Source organism: Melospiza melodia, chromosome 12, assembly GCF_035770615.1.
Source record: "Melospiza melodia melodia isolate bMelMel2 chromosome 12, bMelMel2.pri, whole genome shotgun sequence".
In the NCBI taxonomy this organism is placed as follows: domain Eukaryota; kingdom Metazoa; phylum Chordata; class Aves; order Passeriformes; family Passerellidae; genus Melospiza; species Melospiza melodia.
The window spans coordinates 19,057,432-19,073,826 of NC_086205.1; the positions used below are offsets into that span (position 1 = coordinate 19,057,432).

The following is a 16,395-nucleotide window of genomic DNA, read 5'->3' on the forward strand; positions in this document are numbered from 1 at the left end:
TTGTTTTTTTGTGAAAACTCTCCTGAGTTTTCTATTGTCTTCACTGAAAGAGAGGAAAGTTTTCTTTCTTTGGAGAGAGTGTTCTGTGGAGCAGCAAATGAGGGAATTAGAGTGCAGCCTTGGGTAGTTCTGCTTTCTCATTCTGAGGTATCTAATGTCTTCTCCTAATTTTTTTTCTGTTCTTCCCTTTCTCCTGCTCAGTGCCTGATATTCCTGGATGACCCACAGGCTGTGAGTGACATCTTGGAAAAATTGGTGAAGGATGATAACCTTCTCATGGCCTACCAAATTTGCTTTGACCTGTATGAAAGCGCGAGCCAGCAGTTCCTGTCTTCTGTCATCCAGAATCTGCGCACGGTTGGAACTCCCATTGCCTCTGTGCCTGGGTCCACCAACACTGGCACTGTCCCTGGATCAGAGAAAGACAGGTGAGGAGATTGACTGGAGAGGTGGTGGAGTTCTTTGGCTCCAGTGCTGCTCTAAGGCAGCCTCATATTCCATGTATGGAAGCTTTTTACAAGCTATTAAGTTACTCTCCTTTAATTAAGTATAGGCAAGATGTGCTATTTGCTCAAAACAAAATTGTGTATTACCAAAATCTACTGGTTTTTAAGAGGATTTTTCTTTGCAGTTGAGATAAGCACAGAGCTGTTATACTGGGGTTCAGCTAATGAGCAGTAATTCATTAAGCTGCAGCATGAGTTGCTTGGGAATGCTGATTCTATGTGGTCTTGGCAGCAACTTGCAGAGCTAAGGAAAGGGGGGAGTTCAGGGAAAAAGCTCATGACGGCTATGTGCAAGTTTGGTTTCACATAACAGCTTATGGGAAGAGTGAGCTCAAATGGTACTGAGGTGTCAACAGACCCTTTTGTACTTGCAGTTCAGAAGAGCTACTTCAAATCTACTTTGAGTTTTTAAAAATGTGGTCAGTATCACAAATTTTAACTGCAGGAAGCTGCTGTTAAGAAAAATCCAAGTTGGCCCTAACCATTCTATCATCTTTATTTCTTCTATTGGTGACTTACAGGAGAACTGGCCAGGTTGCTGCCCAGCTCAGGGGCAGCATGGAAGAAGTTTGTTCTCCACCTGCTGTGTAATCACCATAGAATGCTTACTGGTACTTTCACCAGAGCTCTCATGTCTGTGCACAACCTGCTCCCAGCACTCTTTGATAGTGTGTGGTGGGGAATCCCACCTGGATCCAGGCTGGTTGAATATAGGGATTTATCCAACTGTGGAGCTGAGTATTTATACTTTTGAATAAAGTATAAATGCTTTATACTTTAAAGTATAAAGTGACACAGGCACGCAAGCATTTTCCTCTTCCTCTCTTTTTTGCCAGTGAAATAAAAGGAAAGACACAGAGTAATTTATGTCAGCCTGTGAAGCATTAGAACAAGGTGCTAACAACAGCTTAATATGTTTAATTTCCTTGTCAACACTCTAGGATCCATGCTAATAGTGACAAGCACAAGGCTTCTAGGGGAGGATATAATTATCCTTGATGCCTTGTTTGTTGACCTTGTTTTCTCACCTGTGTCTGTTCCTTCCCTACAAGCATCTTCATTTTTTGTCTCTATAGGTGGGATAAGAGAATAGGGTTTTTCCAGGCCTTTGTCTTCAAGTTCAAAATTGAGTGGAGGGGGAGTTTTCTGCTCAGCAGTAAGCTCCAGATAGTCAGCCCTTGTTCTATCAAAGTCCTCTTTTCCAGTCATCATCTCCAAATCCTAGACTGCTCCTTCAGGATAATGTTCAGCCATAATTACAGTTCATGACTTGTTGCAAGCAATGCATTTTTCATTTCTGTTTTATTTCAGTGATGCTATGGAAGCAGAAGAGAAACCAGGAAGCACTTGTGCAGCAGGGAGGTCTGCAGAAATTGTGAGTGCTATTTCTGAAACAGACCTTAGTTTTTATTATGTGTTCTCTGTGGATGTCTAGGATTTCTAAATTGGTTTGGCTTGAAGGTGTGAAGTTACTTTAGGCCTACATGGTGCTGTGTTGCTGGGCTAGTTGGTTGGAATTTTTTTGTTTAGTTTCTTTTGTCAAGTATTGGAGAAAGTGAGTTCACTTCTGACATGCACATACAATTGCATTTCAGCATGTAGAATAGTAATGCAGTTTTGACATTTCCAGTGCTGCAGACAAGGAGTGTTACCAGAGAGGAAGGTAAAACCCAAGACAAGTTGGTTTTTTGTTTTTCTTCTTTTTCCCCATGGTAAATATTTGCAAACAAAACTTGGGAATATTTGAAAGATCCTTGCATATCATTTAAAAATTAATTAAGGGCAAACAGAAGCATTTCCTTCAAGTTATATTTCACACAGAAAACAAAAGGGATTGAGTTTCTTACCTCAGCAAGGAACCTTGACAGTGCTTTTGTACAGGAAAGGTGTCTTGAATCAGTTTTTGCTGCATTGGTTTTGCTGATTGTGCCAAGTATACCAAAACAATCTATGTGGCCAGAAATGTTCTTTAGCTTAATCTTCCACAATTAAGAATGCTGACTACAAAGAAATAATCGAGGGAATTAGTTTAAGGGCTGAACTACTCATGCTTGACTGGTCTGTGACCAGCTAAATGTCAGGATAAAGAGCTGCACTGTACTTTTCACCCTGCTTAGAATGAACTTCGGCTTCTACAGATCCATTTTCAACTGTTCCATCAGGAGGAAGGAGAGCTCTTGAGGATGAATGTATCTGTGTACTAGTTCTTCTAGCTGTTGTTCTAAATGAAGCTTGTAGCTCACAAGAATGGTGCTGCAGCTCAGCACAGGCTCATGCAAAGTATTGTAGCTTTGTGGCCCTGTCTGTGAAAGCTTCCATGGAAATACAGGTTCATTTATAAGAGGGTTTGCCTCTGGCAGGAAACTTACTGTCTCTGTAATGCCAAACAGCAGCCTGCAGAATGTCAGATGTCACCCATATTCTTTTGCTTTCAATGAAAGAATACATTTCTTTTTGAAAAGTCTCTTTTCCCACCTGCACTGCTGTGCACAAAAGCTTTGATTTCTGGGAGGTTTGGGCTTGTGCACCAAGGACAGAAACAATGTCTTTTTATTCCAAAACCTGATAGCTTTTGGAATATGGTGATGGGAACATACCAGAGTGCCTTCTCATGAATTGTATTTTAACAGAGTCATGGTTGGGTTCTCATGGATTTTTTTTCCTTTTTGCTTGTATATGAAGAACCCAGAGCCTAAGGACCAGATCTCAAAAATGATTAAAATTTTAAGTGGCGAAATGGCCATTGAGTTACATCTGCAGTTTTTAATACGAAACAACAACACAGATCTCATGATCCTCAAAAACACAAAGGTAAGAGACTTTGTTAAATATGATTGTCTTTGATTTATCTCATTCATCCTGTGTTGGTTTTGACCATGCTGCTGTTGTTTTTGATTATAGGATGCTAGTAGGATGTTGATATTTGAATTAAGTTTGTTTTTTTTTTTTAATTGGTTATAGCAACTCATCTTTTTCTCACCCTTTTTGGGTGGGTGGGTTTATTTTTCATCTGTTCAGTAAGATGGGCAAAATTTACCCTCCAGCTCCATGTCAGATCTAATGCAAATGCTGCTTGTTGGGAAGGGAGGAGTCAGCCAGGACTGTAGGTTACAGTATGTTGGTGTCTTGGTTGAGATGTTAGGTAAGCCCTTCAGCTTGGCAAGGGAATCCTGGTATGTAGTAAAAAAACAGTATTTCCATGTTGGAGACAAAACCAATCAGATACTGTAATGGAGACAAAGTTAGTGAATGGAGTAACTGGTTTTGTTTTGGAAGGTGTTACTCAAGGGTGGGCAAATGAAAAATTACAGGTAAACTAGAATCTTAAAAGCTTACTAGAAACTATAGGAGAAGTTTTTTATTTGTGAAATAAGAGGTACATTGTCAGTAAAAGTAGTAGGGGTTGCTTGTTAGTGGGTTCATTTATTTCAGATGACATTTAAATGTATTGGAAAATCTTTTCCATCTGCTGGTAAAGTGTTCAGGATTCTGCAGTGGAGTTCTGGGAACAGCTTGGGAACGTCAGCAGCACTCGCTGTGAGTGCTCAGTTCTGGGAAGCAGAGCAGGGTGGTTCTCCAGTTAAGTGGCAATTGGAATAATCACATCTCTGAAAGAAACTCACATAAAGGATCATTTTGCATGGGAAAGATGGCTAGAGGATATGTTAGAGTGTATTAGCAATCTATTAGCTGATTACAGGGAAATTGCTGGTTAAATTGAGGATCATTACAATCCATTTTTCTGCTGTACTGGCAAGCTTGTTAAGTGACCTTGGGCAGATCTTTTGCTGTGTGATGCTACTGATTGTTCTTGTTCTTTCAGGATGCAGTGAGGAATTCTGTGTGTCATACTGCAACTGTTATAGCAAACTCCTTTATGCACTGTGGGACAACCAGTGACCAGTTCCTTAGGTAAATCTATGGCAAGGAAGCTGCAATGTCATTTAGAGGTGTTTGAACAACGTTGTTGCCCTCCTTAACTGGATACATCCGGAGTGGTAACTGCAGAACTCTAATGGTGTTAGAGAATTGTTTCCTTTTCTCTATCCTCACAAATTGGCTTTGTTTGACTGTTAACTGTATGAGCAGCTTGGAGGGTGAAGATCTGGAATTTCTTTTCTCTTTGTTTATTAGTTAGAGAGTTTCTGAGATGTATCTTCATATGGTAGAGACTGACAGTACTGAATGATCTTGTAGGAGAAATACTAAGGCTGACCTTCCAAGGGACTTAAAGAAATCTGCAGAAACTCTACTAAAGTTTCTCCCAGAAAATTGGTGGGCTGCATATTGAGCAGTTCTCTGTCTTTCACTGATATCACCCATGTCTAGAAGCTTGACTACAGCCAGGCAAAAATCAGGACTGATGAAGGGGAGAGAAATGTAAAGGGGAAATGTATTTAGCTGCCTTCCCTTCTGGAGCTGCTTTTTAGTTGGAAAGAAGTCTTCAGTGCTCTTGAACCCTGTTTGCAGGATTAGGAACAGGCTGTATGAGAAACTTTGTTTAACCTTTCTCTTTTCATCTTCTAGAGACAATTTGGAGTGGCTGGCCAGGGCCACTAACTGGGCTAAGTTTACTGCTACTGCCAGCTTGGGTGTTATACACAAGGTAACATTGCATTCATTTCCTTCTGCACAGTGTAAATGCTTGACTTGTGAACAGTGAAAGTGTGGAAATGGGGATTCTGGATAGTGCCTGCACTCCAGTGTACCTGGCATAGCTATAACATATTTTGTGTCTTTGCACTATAAAGTTCCTTACTGTAGAAACTCTCAGTAAGTTTGAACGGTGATGTGTGGCACTGAAATACTGATTTTAGTGGAGAAAATAATGGCTATAACGTATGTTTAAATATTACTTTGCTGTTTTTTCCCATTTCACTTCCCACTGTCTTCCCTTCCGGCTGATCACTGGACATCCAGGGTCATGAGAAAGAAGCATTACAGCTAATGGCAACCTACCTGCCCAAGGACACCTCTCCAGGCTCAGCCTACCAGGAGGGAGGAGGCCTCTATGCCTTGGGTCTCATCCATGCCAACCACGGCGGGGACATCATTGACTACTTGCTGAACCAGCTGAAGAATGCCAGTAATGACGTGTGTACTGGGCTCTGCAGTGAGCCTTTGCTTTGTTGGGAATATGCAGGAGGGGGCTGGCTGGTTTACTAGTGGGGAGTAGAGGTAATTAAGCACCAATGTGGTACTTAAACTTCCTCTGGATTTTAAAGATTGGTTAAAGGTTGGTTTTAACAACCTGTTGCTTAAGGTTTAGGTAAGATTTTTAGGAATTTCTTATGTACTTGACAGTGACTGTAGCTTCATCATATTTACTACTTGTTATATCTGCTTTGTTTTGCTAGTGGACCTGCAGCATTCAGGCACTGTTATTGTGTACAGCTTAGTTGTCAAGAGAATAAGCCACAAAATGTTTCTGCTGACATGACCTGTAGTTTTAATGCATCTTGCACAATAAGAAGTGTTTTACTTCTGCACTTAGTGTTTGTAGACCTCTAGGAAAAATATCTTTTTAAGTTGGGAATAGGTCATTGTCTCAGCATGTTGCCTTTTTCTCCTTGTGGAATCTAATCACTTTTTTTTTTTAATTCTGTGAACAAATCCTAATAGTCTTTCTGCAAATGTATCTATTGTTAGAATAAAAGAGTTTACAGACTGTTTTTAAGTGGGTACCTTTTAACCTTTTTATTTAGAACTTATTACTAGCTAGGTTTTTACACATGGCACAGATTTATGGTTTTACGTAAATCACTCAGTGGGGGAAAAGAGTTTGAAGTTACTAGAAAATCTTCTGTGCTATGTGTTAAGCTTCTGTTACTTACTGTTTATGGGCTTTTGAACTGTTTTTCTTATATTTAATATTGATGGAAAGATGTCTGCTTCAGTTGAAGCCATACTGTTCCCTGCTTTATGACTGAAATTGCATGTGCTTCTCTAGATTGTGCGACATGGTGGCAGCCTGGGCTTGGGGCTGGCTGCCATGGGGACAGCACGTCAGGATGTGTATGATCTGCTGAAAACAAATCTCTACCAGGATGATGCAGTGACAGGTAAATGTTCTGCTTTCAAAGCAAATAACCATCTGAGGCCTTATCAGGCACCTGGGGTTTTTAATAATATTTTTTTCCCCTCAGGTTTTCTGTTAGCAGCATAGATTGTTTCTAGCTGTGTTTTACTTACTGATCTTTTCCTGATCATTATGGTTCTTTAGGTAGGTGTCAGTAATGTTCAGAAATCCTGTCATGACTGGCACTGTGGCAAGTTTTAATAAGACACACTAGGTCTTTAAACAGCTCCTTTTTTGCTCTGTTCATTTCTTTGTCATGTGCTTTTTCTTTAGTGCGGCTGTTTTCCAAAGCCATGTGCTTTTTTGAGCTGAGTGACAGGCTTGGAGAAGCTTGTGGGAGTTACTGCTGCATTGGTGGGGCTCATAGGAAAGTGATCTCAGCAGCTCTTGGTCCAAGGAAGGGATAATTGAACTTAGTAGAGAAAAGTACTAAATTGTGGTTACAAACACATTTTGCCATGAATAATGGGGTTGTTAGGCGTGATGCTGCCCAGAAGGGATCTATTGGTCTACATCTGGTGTGATTCTCTAGACGCAGTATTTATTACTTTGGGAACAGAGTTGACTTTTTTGCTTTTCTGTGATTTTCAGGTGAGGCAGCTGGCCTGGCACTGGGGTTGGTTATGTTAGGATCTAAAAATGCCCAGGCTATTGAGGACATGGTTGGCTATGCACAGGAAACCCAGCATGAAAAGATCCTGCGAGGCCTCGCGGTTGGAATCGCTCTGGTCATGTATGGGAGGATGGAGGAGGCTGATGCTCTCATTGAGAGTCTCTGCAGAGATAAGGTAAATTGAGCTGTGACTTAATCCCTGACTCTTGTGTTACATGGCTGACCTTCCTGTCCATTTGTGAATCTCCAGCTGTGGTGAGTTGGCTCTTTTGAACCAGAGAAGTTCTTACATGGGTCTGAAGTAGGACTGTTTCACAAATTGCTAGGCTCTGATCAAAAATACAAGAACAATACTGCTTAGCTCTGTATTTCTTTAGCCTTATAGTTGGTTTTCATAGTCATGTGAGCAGCAGCAGGGAGTAGATCAGGATGCAGTGCTTAAAAAAGGACAAAACTTGCTGTAAGTGGGTCATCTCAAGGCTCTGGTAGTGGTCATTGCAGATTGCAAGCAAGAAGCAGAATGATACCTCTGCCCTGTACTCTTGGGTAGCCTGCAGCATAGCAGGCTCTCTGTCCCCCTGAACTTGGTAATGACAACCCTGCTTTGGTGATTGTCCTGTTACTTGTCCCAAATAAACAACTAAGCAATGAGGCTGACATGTGACCTGTTAGCAGGTTCAAGACACAAGAGTGGAACAGATTTAAAGTTAGAATTACTGAGTCACTGCTTGGATGGATGTGAGATATTGATGCTCTCTCTTCCAGGATCCAATTCTCCGTCGTTCTGGCATGTACACTGTGGCTATGGCATACTGTGGCTCAGGGAACAACAAGGCTATCAGGCGCCTGCTGCATGTGGCTGTAAGTACTGTGGCCTCAGCAGCACATAGGAGGGAATTTTTGGTCAGAAAGCAAGCACATCACTTTGTCAGGCTTTGTGTCTGCACTGTTAATATTCTGGTCCAAATCAGAGATTGTGAAGTGACGAAAGCTTTATTTAGTATTATGAGCGGAACTAACAGGGCCTTCTTTCATTAGGGTAAAGAGACTTTGAGACTTTCAACTTGGTATCACAGAGAAGGCACCTATTAAAAATTAAAATCTGAACCTAAACTACCCAGCTAACAGCTTTGCAGTGAATAGTCTGTGTAATGATGGACTGGAGAAAAAATAAATTAAGCTGTAAAGGATGAGGTCTGTCTGTTCTTTGATAATCTTGCAGTTGGTGTGCAAGCATGGGTGGGGCTGTTTGGGCTCAGGCTGAACATTATTTTAACTAGTTTTCTCTATAATCCTGTCTTCTGGCGTGAAACATGGTCCTCAAGTGTTTTAACTGTATTCTGAATATCCTGTTTTTCCTTTTGTAGGTGAGTGATGTGAATGATGACGTGAGGCGGGCAGCTGTGGAGTCACTTGGTTTCATTCTGTTCAGGTAAAGTGTCTTCCTTGGTCATTCTTGCAGCCTTCAATTTAATGTCTGTTACTTTTTTAAAAAATGAGTATGCGACTGCTTTCACAAAGTGACTCAACTGCTAACTGAATCAATTCTGAAAAGTTAAAAAGCTGAGAGATTGGTTTAGGATTAGAAGCCTTCCCTAATGTCCAGCAGATGTTTAATGAGTCTTTCTGTAGGTTTCTGGATTTGTGGCTTAATTGTCTGAACAGAGCTTGATGAAGTTGACAAATAGAATGAAAAATTAATATTTGTAGAATTGAGAGTTAATTAAAAATTAAATATACTGTGCTTGTTACAAGCCTCTTAAGGGCAGCAGTACCCAGACAAATATATCTGCCTAATGACTGTCTAAAATGTTGTGACTTTGATTAAGCAAAAACAACTGAAAAAGGACCTTGAAATAGTCTTTGTTTCTTAAGTATCCACTGTAAAACCATGAAAAGTTCCTGGGCTTACATTGTAACATGCGCCCATCACAGAACTGTCACAATGTTTCCTTTGGTTGTCTAAAGTGAAGCCTATTGCTGAAATGGTGTTTTGTAGTGCCCTGCAGGTCCCTTGGCTAAGAGGTGGTTGGGGAATTAGGAGGCTCCCCAAGGACTGCACCTGCATCTGTTAATACAATAATTTGTGTTCTGTTAATACAATAATCTGTGTTACCTGAGCGCTGAGCCAAACTGCAGCCTTTGAGTGTGTCTGAGAGAAGCTGGTGCATGCTTGGGTGCATAATTGTAATTTTAAAATTGTTCTTCACATCTTCTTTTGGGTTGGTAGCTGTCCTTAAAAGCAGGATGAGAGGTTCTTAAAGATGGGATTAAAACTTGGGTTACTGATGTGAGCAGTGAGCTTTTCTGTACCAAGTTGTTCCCCACATGGAAGTGACTCTGCACTGTCCTGCCCTATCTGAAGGATAATTGAATGTGGATTGCAAAGAGGACAGATTCTCTCAGTGAGCAGCAGGTGTCTCTCGAGTGCTTCTGCTCTGTTTCTTCCAAGCAGCACAGCTCCTTCCTTGCTGCTTAGGGATCTCTGCCTCTCCTGACGCCAAGGGATCTGTTTAGCTGACTTCTGTATCTGTGTACAGAACAAAAATTCCATGCATGCCTTCCATAGTTTCAGGCATCTTTTTTCAAAACAGGTTGTGACAAAGCCCTTTTGAGCTCAGATTTCAGTGTAATTTCTCTTTTCAACAAATGCAAAACACAATTGGACATGGATATCTCTTACCAAAATGAGAAACCTTCAAGGCTCTGAACTAAACCTTTTACTATGTGCTGGCATCTTGCTGGAACAACATAGTTCAGGGCCTGTTCTCTCCGTATCCTGCAGTGAGGAATGAGTGACACCATCTTTGACTCTTTCACCTGCTGTACTGTGGTTCAGATGTTATCCTGCCTCTTCCTCTCCCTTCCTGGAGATACTTGCTGTCCAGAACCTACTTGTGCAATAAGGAGGAGCATTTGCTTGTAAATTCTAGTGTCCACCTTTCTTGGTAGTCCTTGGTAGTCAAGGACTAACACTTTTTAGCTGATTAGCACTGGCTCCTGGAGGCAAAAGGTTTTTGTTAGGCTGTGGTAGTTGCCAACACTTTTCACTTGATAACTGGTTGTGTGCTCTGCCCCAGCTGAACAATGCCAGTGTACAGAGACATAAAGACCCAATGAGTTGTGAGTTTGTCAGATTTCATGGCTAAAATGACATTTCTTTCTTAGGACTATTGTTTTTTGTAGTCTAACTGGATTTACTTGTAAGGGCTGCTAACACAGCTTTGAATACTGGCAAGAGTCAGTGATTTGTCAGCTGGTGGGTATACAGAGCTTTTGAATGAAGTGTTTTGGAGGTGAGAAGGTCTGAGACACAGTGGGCTAAATCCCAGAAATTAATCTCATTTTAAGTGAAGGAAACATGACTGAAGGTCTCATGAAAAGAGTTGTCATTGAATTCTTTGTATGTGGTTGCAGATAGGGAACTGTGAAATCAGGACTGAAGTAAGAAAATACATTTGTTTAATGCAGTCTACATTTTTCTTGGGGAATTCATGGCATTAATGAGGTTGAGTGTGCTAGAGGTGTGAGTTTGTCTGCTGGGTTGTACACTTCAGCAGCCTCAGACTTGTGCTTCTCTCTGTTCCTCCTATAGGAATAGTAAAATCCATATAAGGGTGGAGGTTACCCAGTCAGAGGATGATAATTTCCTTAAAAGCACCATTGCTTGAACATGACAGAACTACAGCCCACAAACTCACATCGTGTCATAAATATCCAGTTTGTTTTCTCCTGTTGTTACAACTATCTATGAATAAATGTTCTTCCTCTTGGATTTGAACTAAAAGTGTCGTAAACATCACAAAACTGCTAATTTTAGGTAATGCATCTGCATAACAGAACATTTTGTGAGGCTTTGCTGTCCTTGTTTTCCTCTGTGAGCCTTCCTTGCTATCACATTTATACAACCCTGCCTACACTCACTCAACAGCCCATCTTGACTTTTATTGTTGATTATGAAAACAGCAGAGTATCGAAGCAAAATGTGACAGAACATAATGCAATAAAACATGGCATTTAATTTTTAGAGCAATAAGGTTTTGCTTGAATTTGAAGATTACCTCTTTTATATTTTTTTAAGCATAGTTTGGTTTTTTTTCATTGGGCTTTTGAATTACTGGAAAAATATTCAAAAGAATGTATGTGGCCTTTTTCATTATTCAGAATTCATGAATCAAGGTTTAGATAGAATATTCTAGTCTAGGTTCTTAAGTTTTACCTAAGAATTGCAAGATTACAATTTCGGGTGTGTTGTGAAAGACAATAAATCACCCAGTTACGATCCCTAGAGGACTGGGGGAGCAGGGGTTAGTGCTGCTGTTACAGTTTCACTCTGGGATGTTGGATGCACACTTGCCTGGCTGTGGGAATGTCTGCAGTCACCCAAGTGAGCAGAGCAGCATCAATCACATTGCTTGGGTGCAGAATATGTTGCAGGTCGTATTCATATAGCACAAAATCTTCCTTGTCCGATTCCTGGGCTCCCCAAAGCTTTCCAGGGGACCCTGTGTGTAGAATTAAACCTTGATCAGCAGAGTTGCTGCTGTTAATTCTGGTTTTGCTGACTGTTTAGAAGCAGTCCATAGGTTCAGGCTGGGGATGGAAAGCACAGCTTGCTGGCTGTAGGACTTGGTGTGGCTTTTTTCCCTTCTTGGCTTAGTCCCATACAAAAATTAGGCAGTAGTTATGGATTTTGGAGCAGATCATTTTCATACCACTATATTAAATGATGAGAAAATGTTCTGGTGCAAGAGAATTGTTTCAAAATTGCCTCCTCTTTTCTTCCTTTTGCCGTCTAAAAATACCAGTCAAAATTGTGTGGAGCAAAAAGCTGAGACTTTACGTCTTCTCTCTTTTTAGAAATGGCCACCTCTTACAGGAAGCACTTCTAAGTAAAACGTTATTGTAAAGTGATACAGAGGCACTAATGAAGCTTGGGATGTTTGGAGCTTGCAGTGTGGATGCAGGGTTGAACAAGAAGCTGTGTTGTGAAATAGGAAGAAGAGAAATGATGTATTGAGTTGGCTGCTGTAAGGTGTCTCTGTTTTCCCAGTTCTGCTCCTTTTGCCATTGATCACAGATAGCAAACTCATCTAATTGTTGATGTTTACATACTGGTGGTTCTTTGTGCTGAAGTGGTTTATAAAATATTTATGATTGCTGGAAACAGCATTTAAATCACCTGTGACTTTCAGTCAGCTTTTTAAAATTATTATAATGCAATGGAAAACATGATCGATATAAAGTGTTTTGCTTTTTAAAAATGGAAATACTTATTTTTATCATAATTTTTACCACTTTAGATCATGAATTCTTTGTTTGTATTGCAGAGTGAGATGTGATTGGATTATGTAGCCAGCCTTATTTTTACATTGTTAGAGCAGTGCTGCAGAGTATCTAAACACTTTATGTACAAAATGAGGAGATAGATGTTTTATGGATAGAAGAAATCTGATTGGTAAAAAGCTTCAATGTGGGATGGAACAGTGCTTGCAAGCATGAATTAAAAACGTTTAGTGCTCTCATAGCAGTTGTTAAATCCAGAGGAATGAGACTTTTGGGGAAGTGGGACTTGAGTTGTAGGATGCTGCTTTTGCCTTCATGCAATCCTGTTGGGAAAAAGCTGAGGGCAGGAGAGGGAACAATGCAGCCTCTAGAGAGTCCCAAAGGGAAGATGTAGTCTCAGCTGATAAGTGTAGGCTACCCAAACATGAAGAACTCTGCATGGCTTCTGTTCAATTTTTCATTTTAGGATGATGCAAGTGAAATCGTAATGTTTCCTGCTTTTGTATGCTTTGTGTTTACTTAGCCTTTGGTATTTTAAGGCTATATATTTGTTATAAGGCAAACAGATCAGATACTTGGATTTTTTTCCAGGAAGACTGGGACAGTGTGTTTTTTTATATCTTGTAACCTACCTTTATCCAGAAGGCAGATAGCAGATGATCCGGGTAATTGAGTGTGAGGCTGACAGTCACTCTAATGTGATCTGCACCAGTGACTTTTTCAATGTTTTAATTGTGAAGAGGAATTCAGTGAAATAAATCTGCTTGTTAATTCTTGCATAGGAAAGATTAAAAGGGTTTTGTTTACAATCCAACACACTTTATCTTGTCATATTCAGTCTTCCTGGTAGAGGAGAATGAAGGTCCCTTTCAAAGAAATAGAAGCAGAAATCTTACTATAATCAGAAGAAGCCTTAGACTTTCACTGAAGTTGTGCAGGGTTTAATGAATTTGAAAATGATTTGCCATTACCTGTGTGGAGAATTTGTAAAGAGGATCCTTTAGAGAGTAAAAAGCTCTTAATTTTTAAGAGTGTGATGTTGCTTTTCAGAGGTTGGAAAGGACCTGAATACCTGCATGCTGGGAATTGTAGCTGTGATTTAACAAATAGTGTTGACATGAATTATTAAAAAATGGACACTTTTAGCAAGCCATCTTTCCTATTTTTGTACCTAGCTTCCCATTGTAAAATGAAAGGTCTTCCTCTCCTCTGCAGAGCAAAAGTCTTCCTTTTCCAGTGGAGAAAACATTGTTTCTCCTGGGAATGGACGCTGATAGTAAACACCATGTTGTTATGCCAAAGACAAAATTATAGAAGTTACATCTCTCCTGCCTGTTGTTTTTGCCATGTTAATGGTTGCCTAGAGAGCCAAAGGGGAAGTGAAACTAAGGAGGGTTTCTGAGCAGTTGTACATAGGCATCTTTATCAATGTGAGGAAAAAAGTCTAAAGCTTCATGGTAATATTAACTCGGTGCTGAGAACTGGCCAGAACTCCGGGACTCTTGGCTCCAGCTTGCAAGGTAAAAAGCCAGAAGAGCTCTGGCAATGTTCTGCCTCCCTGGGTTCCAATGTCCCAGGTTGTTCAGCATGCCTTTACCATGTTTACTCTGCTTACACTGCTTTACTTTTTAAGTCTGATGTTACATACAGCAACCTAGAAAAAGACTCAGGGGAGTTATGTGTTTGTTTTCTTTATCAGCTTGCAGTGATGTGGATGTTTCCACAGGATGGAAATGGTGTAGAAAAGCTGCACTTTCTGTGAAACACTAAAAAAATCCTATGTGCCTCTTGTGTGCAGGTGATACAGCAGCAGCTGGTAGCATCAGCCTCTCTTCTCAGTGCCTTGTGCTTAACACTTGCTTTTAACTGTACTTGCATTTGAAAATTGATGCTAGTATGGCCTAGCGTGATATAGTCAGGAAGAGTTTTATACTTGTGGGATATAAGGTAACTGAATAGTTTTTCTAGCTGCCTGTAGGTTTCCTGACAGCTAAAAGCCTGCAGCTTATAGATGGTTTAGGACTGGCTTCACAAAATGCATTTTACATCATAGCTGGAATTAGCTGAATTTCTTGCTTCTCTGTTTCTGAGTGATTTAAAGGTTAGGATATTTTTTTGGGGTTTTTTTCTGGCTTTGTCTGTTTCATGTGTTTTTTGTGGCTGTTTTGTTTAGTTTTTTGTAAAGTAATGCCTTTATTTGCATTTCAAGGCACTTGTTCTGTTAGGCTGCTAACTCCATTATTTTCCTCTCTGCAAGACTGCTGAGTCCTTATGTGCATGTCTGTGCTGTAATTTTTAATTAGATAGGCAGACAGAACATTGACTGAATGTCTCCTAACGTATTTTAAATAATAAAACAACAAAACAACCACCATACTTGTCCATTGTTCTTTTAAAATGTTCTTCCTATAGTGCTTGGGTTGCAGATAAGCTTTGACTTATCTTGCTTTTCAGTAGTTTAAAAAGAAATTAAATATGCCATATAAAGATCTTCGTGATAATGATAGAAGTTGAACTAGGTATCTCTAAGTTATTATTTTTATGGACTTTATTATTTTGTTATTTTATTACTTCTACAGTAATAACTTGGAGTTATTACTGTATTGAGACTTTGGAGCCTGGCCAGGTGGCTGATTTGGTGTGGGTCAGGTTAGGAAAGAACTGGCAGCATTTTGCTCCAGAGAAAGGAATCCCTTTTTTTGTTTGTGTGTGTTAAGGGGAAAGTGCATGACCCCTTCCTTCTGTAAAAATGTCTTGTTTTCTACAGCAAACTGACTGCAAAGCTTTATCAGTTATTATACTGCTATCTTTATGAAAAAAAACTGTGAAATATTGTAATGCTATGAAAATACTCTTACTTTGCAGACCGCATATAAAAGTATATTTTATATATTTTATAAATTTGTGTTACCTAAAGGCAATACTCATGGATTTTATCCTGAGCCTCCTGTTGTGCTTGTTGTGCTTGTTGATGCCACAAGAGCAGTGTTGTCTGTAGTTGCCATACAACAAACTGGTGCTTTCTTGCAGGAGCTTGCAGTGACTCTTCCATCATGTCTTACTAATGAAGGTGATGCCTTTGTTCAGAGCTGTTCTTGTAGATACAGTTGCTAAAACAAGAACTCCACTGTCCATTATGTTTTCTTGCTTCATAGTTCTGTATCTTCATTTTTTTTCTTGCTCTGTCCTGCTTTTTTCAAGCTGTTACCTGAATTCTCAGCTTGTTTGCTTTGCAAGGTGGACAAGCTCTGAGCAATATCTTCTTGCACTTAGCATATTAAGTGGAATGTTTTCCACTTGGAAAGTGGAAGCATGGAATGTGCATGCTTTCTTGGCTGATGTGTTTCTGTCTATGGAGAAATTTTCTTTGCCTGTAGAAAGACTGGATTTTTTATTAGTCACTAGTCCTTTAGATGGAGGTTTGTTGTTGCTGACTGAACTCAGTAACTGGAACATGCTGAGCTTCTATTTACAGTTACTAAAACTCAGAAACCTGTATAACTGGCTTGAGAAAATACATCTCTGTTGGGTGAGACTTTCTCAAGGATGATTTCCAGTTTGTGGAGGTCTAAGCACTGATAGCAAAGAGGCCTGGAATCTTTCTCTGTGGGACATTTAGGGCAAATTACTCCTCGTAAGACAAATTGCAGACTTGACAGCTACACAAGAACAGAGTCAGAAAAGAGCTGAATTACCTCTCAGTTTTTCTACATGCTGTGAGCCAGCTGTGATGTTTCTTCTGGAAAGGGAAAATATAAGTTGCTGCTCAAAGTAGGTGATTCCTGCCTGCTATATGAACATTTTTTTTGTTTAATTAATATGGATTTATTTAAGTATCAAGAGAGTTTTCAAAGATGACTGTTTCTTGCTTTCTGACTGCTGGACAATAACTCTTCAGGAATGGTGGTTGC

The 16,395-nt window shown here is 40.0% G+C and overlaps 1 protein-coding gene across 1 annotated transcript in view; it reads left to right on the forward strand.

Moving 5' to 3' along the window:
- The window catches only part of PSMD1 (proteasome 26S subunit, non-ATPase 1), a 65,637-nt gene that overhangs the window by 6,601 nt on the left and 42,641 nt on the right, over positions 1–16,395 (forward strand). Inside the window, exons 7-16 of the mRNA XM_063167101.1 lie at positions 202–428; positions 1,818–1,881; positions 3,189–3,317; positions 4,330–4,418; positions 5,034–5,112; positions 5,427–5,600; positions 6,457–6,568; positions 7,177–7,373; positions 7,964–8,059; positions 8,566–8,630. Of these exons, the coding sequence (XP_063023171.1) occupies positions 202–428; positions 1,818–1,881; positions 3,189–3,317; positions 4,330–4,418; positions 5,034–5,112; positions 5,427–5,600; positions 6,457–6,568; positions 7,177–7,373; positions 7,964–8,059; positions 8,566–8,630 (1,232 nt within the window). The remainder of the gene's footprint in view (positions 1–201; positions 429–1,817; positions 1,882–3,188; positions 3,318–4,329; positions 4,419–5,033; positions 5,113–5,426; positions 5,601–6,456; positions 6,569–7,176; positions 7,374–7,963; positions 8,060–8,565; positions 8,631–16,395) is intronic.